General features: G+C 38.3%; 1 protein-coding gene across 2 annotated transcripts; it reads left to right on the top strand.

The window, feature by feature from the left end:
- Positions 1-209: 209 nt before the first annotated feature.
- On the top strand, positions 210-5,083 carry CLEC4E (C-type lectin domain family 4, member E). 2 transcript variants are annotated; one of them, XM_008574775.1, is made up of 6 exons: positions 210-283; positions 1,107-1,199; positions 1,801-1,890; positions 2,815-2,966; positions 3,620-3,735; positions 4,769-5,083. In XM_008574775.1, the coding sequence occupies exons 1-6, from the start codon at positions 247-249 to the stop codon at positions 4,956-4,958; spliced, it is 678 nt and encodes a 225-aa protein (XP_008572997.1). In that variant the 5' UTR covers positions 210-246; the 3' UTR covers positions 4,959-5,083. The 2 variants fall into 2 exon arrangements, 1 of the variants encoding a protein (XP_008572997.1); XR_550648.1 differs by having other exon boundaries at positions 2,815-3,679; positions 4,769-4,854.
- The last annotated feature ends 2,072 nt before the right edge of the window (positions 5,084-7,155 follow it).

Raw genomic sequence — 7,155 nt, 5'->3', positions numbered from 1 at the left:
GAAGTGAGAACTGACACGTTGCTCAGTAAATTCCCTTGTTCATCTTATGCAATAAAGGAAATCCTGACTTAAATGCACAGCCACAGAACAAATTAATATTCATATGTCTGTTAGAGATGGACTTCCTAAAACACAGGTAAAGTGTTTATCCGTCAAGATTCATTTTCCCTGAATTTTACTAACAAAACACTACTGGACTCAGAAACTGAAGAAGGGAAGAGAGAGAATGAGAAAAAGAGAGAAAAAATGAATTCTTCCAAGTCATCTGGATCACAATGCACAGGTAAAATCTGCAACTCTCCCTTGTCTTCCATAGCCTGATTTTTGGAACAGGTGATAAATACGGTGACGGACAGGACAATGGAAAAGTACTCAATGAAGTAAAAAATGGGCGCACGCACACACACAGAGAGAGAGAGAGAGAGAGAGAGGAGAGAGAGAGAAATTAGAAGATTGTATGTTATACTAGAAAGCTTGCCGGACTTTTCAGGGAGAGCTACCAGACTTGTTTCTGTCCTTTCTATACCACACTGTGTCCCTTTGGACAAGTCACTTCGTTTCTGTAGAACTCATGCTGTTTGTCTGTGAAATGTGTACTGGGAGAAGGAAAGTGACTGCTAGATGATTGTCAATGTTTTATGTGACTAATTTACAAAAAGCTTGGAAAACAAAACACTAAAAGAAGAAAGCAAGAGACAAAAAAAGCAGAGAGAGAGAGAAAGGGATAAGGGGGGAAAAGTCTTAGAAAATGTTAAAGTATTTTAACTGGAAGACTTATAAAGGAGAAGTTGCATATCTGAGCTCATGAGAGTCTTAAAATTAGGAAGGGATTATACCAGTGGTTCTTAAATTGTCCTCAGACCAGCAGCATCAGCAGCCCCTGGGAACTTGCTGGTTCCATACAAGCTCTACGGAATTGTCAACTCTGGGGGTGGGGCTCAGCAATGCGTGTTTCAATGAGACCTCCAAGTGATTCTAATGTACACTGAAGTTTGGTAATTACTCGATACAGACAGTGCAAGTGGAAGGAAATAAGAATCTCATATATCTCTTTTGTGTTTTGCTTAGCAAAGATTGACCGTGTATGTGTGTCCTTCTTCCTACAGAGCGGAGATGCTGGTCTTCCCAGGGGTTCTTATGGACTGTTGCTGGGGTCTCCATCCTGCTTCTCAGCGCCTGTTTTATCACTAGAGTTGTTGGTGAGTTCTGAAGACCACATTCAATCTAATTCTCCCTGGTGAATATTGGGAGTAAACACTTCCTTGATGCCTGTGTGTTCTCTTCTCCCACATAGGGTCTTTCTATTTCACTTTCACCTTATTAATCTCCAAGCTGTTCCACAAACCAGAAACCCCAACTAGTGCAGAACTGTTACTAAGTTACACTGACCTCTGGTACATTTTTCATAATAGACATTTTTCATCCCCTTGGTGGTCTTGAGTCTTCCCCACTGTACCCCTATCATTAGTGTAATCTTTATGAGATTCTAGCTTGAAGCTTGGACTCACTGTGTCAAGATCAAAGACACAAGAAATTACTTTTTGGAAGAAAAGATAGAGAGGATTAGACTTAGCATAAGAGAGAGTGCAAATGTATTTTTTCTCAGGGCCTTTAGGTCTGAAATGAAGTGTATTCAGCTTCATAAATCAGGAAAACTATGAAATGTGAATTCCAGTGCCATGGAAGGAAAAGTAGAAAGAAAATCATGATAATTATTGGCATTTTTGTTATAGGCAAAACACGAAATTGATTTTTATCAAAAAATAGTAATGAACATTAACTGTGCTCCTTTCCTTACAGTGACATATCACATCTTTCAAAGCTGTGATGAGAAAAAGTTCCAACCACATGAGAATTTCATGGAGCTTTCCTGCTACAATGACGGAGCAGGTATAATAGACCCCAAAACTGAAATTTATATATCAATGTTTTCTGGCTTCCAGATTGACTTTGAGATACGTATAGTTGGATAAGGTTCTATTTTTCAAAAATTAAATGTAAAATCCTGCCTGTGCTGTAAGAGAATAATGAGGAGTTGGAAAGAGTCTGGGAATAGAAGTTCGTAAATGCAATTAACCTTGGGGCAGGAAATCTTTGGAACATTATAGCAAACTTTTAGAATAAATTTGAGGTATACATCTGAACAGTAAATGTGGAGGTGGAAGGGGTTAATTCCCAGGAGTGTTCTTTTATTTTTTTTTTAGAACTTGGAAATACTTCAGAAATATATTCCTTGTGCCCTAACATATCATCCTGTTCCAAGTCTCAGCAAGATGCTGTATGACACTGGGAAAGTGACTTCCTTCTCTGATCTGTAATTTCTTCAACCCTAAAGTGAGAGGGATTGAACTATTTATTTTTCGTCAATTTAAAGGCGGAAATTCTGTAATTCTAAGAAATTTAGCCATCTATACACCACCGTTTGGATATTTGGTTGAGGGCACACTGTTGAGGCAGCATTAGAGATAGTTGCTTAGGATAAGCAACCCAGATAAAAAGCCTAACTTTCTATGATCTCGGCAGTCTAAGAACAGATAACAGAGTTCTACCTCAACAGCGTAACTGAGATAGATTGCATATATGGCTGCATTCGCTGGCACTGATATCTAGAAAATAAGGATTATGTTCAAAAGAAAAAAAATGCTGTTTGTGTTTTTGACATTGGAATTATCTAAAGTCTTAGACAGCAAGATGGGTATGAACAAGAAATTCCAAGGCTTCTGACTATAAGTCATGGATGGCATGGTGCCAAGTGAAGTTTCGTTTTCTTCACCAGTGCCCCAGGGACACTCACTGAAACTTCTCTCCTCCTAGGTTCAGTGAAGAGTTGCTGTCCATTGAACTGGGAACACTTTCAATCTAGCTGCTACTTCTTTTCTACTAACACCTTGACATGGGCGTCAAGTCTAAGGAACTGCTCAGACATGGGGGCTCACCTGGTGGTTATCAACACGCGGGAGGAGCAGGTAGCAGGCGCACGGGCTCCTCCAGCGCCGGTGCAGCCTTCTTCACAGGGCCCAGCCCTTTTCCATGCGTTTGCACAGTGTTGGACCTTTAATGGCTGTTTGTTGAATGAATGTACTGGAATGCGTACTGTTCCTACTATTTCTGTCAGTCACTACCTACTTTATTTTTATTACTAGGAAATCCTAAGAAAGAGGGAATTTCCCTGTGGAATTCCTTTATTAGTTAAACTGGGGCAGGGGACTGTTGGAGATTAGTTTTAGTTCTAAAATTTCCATTATGTTTATGAACATATCATATGAAACAAAGCGAGCAAATATTGTCCATTATCTTTCAACTGTGATTAATAATGTTTGTTCTAAATATATGCAATGGATTTGGCAGCCAATAACAGTAAACTCTGAATGAGTTATCAGGAATCTCCTTCTCTGTTGAGGGTTATTTTTTGTCAGTTTAATTTTATGTTGTGTATATTTTGCCACAATAAAAAATAAATCTGTAGATAGTCCTCATAATCTTACATCTTCAGGCCCATTTATCTATTATCTCTAGTCTAGATCCTATTTTACCTCTCTTAATAACAATTACCTTCAACATTTGCACAGAGCTGATATAATTGATTTTCTATTTTTTTTTTATTGTGTATCTTCCATAGGAATTTCTTTTCCACAAGAAACCTAGAAAGAGAGAGTTTTATATTGGACTGACGGACCAGGTGAGCGAGCGTCAGTGGCAGTGGGTGGATGGCACGCCTTTCACGTACACTCTGAGGTAAGCACCTCCTGGTAGGAGAAATGCAACTCTGCCCCAAATCTTAAGTTAGACCACTGTTGAGGGGGGTTCTCAGAAGCCCCTTCTGTTGCATGAGATATATTCAGGGCCATCCCTGGTGGTGTTAGTTGCAGGCACGGGAATAGCTGGTGCAGAGGAAACAAAAGCGCAAGCACCTGCCTCTCCCACTTCCTGGAACTGTCTCGAGAATAAAGGGCAAATAGCGGAGGGGAATAAGAAGGGAATTAGAACAGAAGAATCGCTCATTGGGAATGCAGAAGACACAAGACTGGAATTAAGAGTTTTACTCTGGGAAATGAGAAAAAAAATAGTGACTTAGGAAAGATGGCTGATTCTTAAAGAGTGAAAATTGAGACCCCTTGATAATGTCTCTTTTCTATTTGATGATGGCCTTACATCATTAAAGCACAGCATTTGGAGTTTTCAAAGTTTTTTTTCTCATTCATTATTTTATTTTACCGAAATCACACCTTCCTGAGATACTTCAATGGTATGAATCTTCATTCAGCATTTGAGGAAACTAACGGTCAAAGGCGTTAAATGATTGTACAGCTAGTAAGCAGTGGTTCTGACAGTCCAGCCCAGATGCTCTGACACTTTACAAAAGTTGCTTCACTACAGCCTTGGAACACCATTGAAGGGCTGCCCCTGCGTTAATACATACTCTGTGAAGGATAAAGGGAACCAGACATGATATGAGACATGAGTGCAAAGGAAACAAATCCACCAGGACATCAGTCCTTGCCATAACTTCCCGTTCTGGGTCTAAGACTCAAAGACAGAACAGAGAGTCAGAAAAATCCAGTTTAGCTTCAAGACTCACAGCTTCTACCACTTAGGCAAATTGTTTAGCTTTTCCGAGATTGTCTTCAACAATGAAATGGAGATTACAATACCTACCTCACAAAAGGATTGTGAAGTTAAATAGCAAAAATGTAGTTTGCCTGATATGTCAGGTCTCTTCACCTCTTTTTGCTGGAATTTCAAATCTCCCTTGATCGCTCTCTTGCAGCTTCTGGGACGCAGGAGAGCCCAACAACTTAGCTACTGTGGAGGACTGTGCCACCATACGAGACTCTTCAAATCCAAGGCAAAACTGGAATGACGTACCCTGTTTCTTCAACATGTTTTGGATTTGTGAAATGCCAGAAGTAGATATTTCGAGCAAAGAAAAATCTCTAAAAACAAAAGGCACAACTTAAATGTATAAATGAGAAGGAACAGGAGCATAACCCCACACAAGAAATGTGTGCACTGTACTTCCGAGGACTGCATAAGTATGTACTACCGTGATGTAAATAAAAACAAGCAGTTTTGAAGGTTATAATTCATGGTATTGACTGATCTTTTCCTCAACGTTAGTCTCAGGTCCTCTTCCCAGAATTTTCAAAGCAATTCACTGACAAATGCCATGAGAAGAAAGGAATGCTCCTTTTGGTAATTTTATCTCTTTTGTGAGTATTTATTGTTTATTTTTTATTTTCTGTGGGAATCGCAATCTTTTTTTTTTTAAAGGATATGCACATTTATTTGTTCAAATAACAAATACATAAACTGAATAACAGGTGAATAACAAAATACACTGTAGAAAGTACGGCTTCAATTTTTCACAAATGCTAGAGATGTAAAATATTAAAATTTAAATATTTCATTTTATAATCTCTACAAGTATTTAAAACAGCTCTCTAAAGTCTTCTAAAAGCGTGCAAAGGGCAAATTAATGTCAACAGAGGATGAAAAAACTTTTTCAAAGGCAAATTAATTTGTAAGCATATCGAGTCCACTTGATAAAAAGAAATCAAGAACAGAAATTAAATATCTAAGTTTAGCAAGATAAATAAATAAAACAGAACATAAACACAATGACACTCCAAAAGTTCACGGAAAAGTAGAATTGAAAGATAATGGAAATTTTTTCATGACCTTTTGTTTGTTTTGTTGAAATTTTTCCTTTTTAAAAAAAGACTAAGATCATTAGAAAATATGCTCTCTGACCACAATAAGAGAAGGAAATTTAGAAAACTCACAAACGTGTGGAAATTAAACAATAGTCCCTTAAATAAACAATAGGTAAAAGAAAAGTCACAGGGAAGTTACGGAGCTCTTTCAGACAAAGATCAAAGCACAGCATATCAAAATTTATAGGTTGCAAGGCTCATGCAGTGCTTAGACAAAAATTTATACTTGTAGACACCTATATTAAAAATAAGAAAAATCTCAAATAAGCAATGTAAACTTCTACCTTAAGGAAATAGAAAAAGCAGAGCAAACTAAACCAAAAGCAAATATAAATATTAACAAAGATTACAGCAGAAATATATGAAATAGGGAATTAAAAAACAATACAAAAAATTAACAAATCCAAATTCTTTAAAAAGATGAACAAAATTTGCAAACCTTTCTGAGTGTTTATATGAAATTATAGGAAAACAGAGTCATAACAGAGAGGACTTTGGAAAGTACCTTTGAACAACTGCCTGAATTCAGTCTCTGTATCAAGTCCTCTTTTTTCGAGGTCCTGAAAAGTCTGTCCTCTCCTTGATTTCATGCTGTTTTTAATCTCCTGCCCAAGCATATGTTTTCTCTGTGCTTTCCTGTACAATGAGTAAGTCATTCTTACATGAATAATTCTTCAAGTCATGGAATTTACTCCGGCTCAAAAGACTTTCTGGTCACAAAACTTTAATGCACCTCTTTAGGGAAATGCTAACCCTCAACTCTAAACACACGGTAAACAAGCCCACTCACTCCAGGACCTCCCTTTTCTCTCTATTCTCTTCCACTGAAGGGTTGGATCTCACCCGAATTGTATCTATTGCTCAGCTATGGCCAGAGTGCAATAGCCAAATTATTCTAAGAGAACATTCAGTTTCACACTGTTCTATCTCAAGCCTATCCATTTATTGTATAATATTCTATCAATACTGATAAGATGACTCAAGAATATGTAAATAACATGGCAGCTTTAATAGCCATGTTTCTTGCATACAATGCCGTAAGGAGACCTTCAAAATTCAAACACTGGAATTAATGTGTGGTCATTGAATGGGAAAATTAAACTAACAAGTGAATATATTATATTAGCTTTCTTTACATAAGTATATTTCTCTTAGGCATTATGATAATCTGGTTTTGAAATAACACACTTTAAAGTTAAAAGTCATTCAACCTTGGGCCAGCCCGGTGGCGCACGGGAGAGTGCGCCGCTTGGGAGTGCGGCGGCGCTCCCACCAAGGGTTCGGATCCCATGTGGAGACTGGTTCCCGCTCACTGCTCACTGGCTGAGCGCGGTGCAGGCGCAACACTGAGGGTTGCGATCTCGTTGCTGGTCCCTGGTACGGGCGCGACACCAAGGGTTGCGATTCCGTTACCGGTCAGTAAAAAAGAAAAAAAGGAAAA

This window comes from Galeopterus variegatus, unplaced genomic scaffold, assembly GCF_000696425.1.
Source record: "Galeopterus variegatus unplaced genomic scaffold, G_variegatus-3.0.2 Scaffold1102, whole genome shotgun sequence".
Taxonomy (NCBI): Eukaryota; Metazoa; Chordata; class Mammalia; order Dermoptera; family Cynocephalidae; genus Galeopterus; species Galeopterus variegatus.
The sequence above is the reverse complement of the archived record's forward strand: the minus strand, read 5'-3'. Positions and strand labels throughout refer to the sequence as shown.

Coding starts and splice junctions, on each gene's coding strand:
- CLEC4E (XM_008574775.1), top strand. CDS start 247: ATGAATTCTTCCAAGTCATCTGGATCACAATGCACAG. Junction 1,200..1,800: donor TTTTATCACTAGAGTTGTTG/GTGAGTTCTGAA, acceptor CTTTCCTTACAG/TGACATATCACATCTTTCAA. Junction 2,967..3,619: donor TCAACACGCGGGAGGAGCAG/GTAGCAGGCGCA, acceptor TATCTTCCATAG/GAATTTCTTTTCCACAAGAA.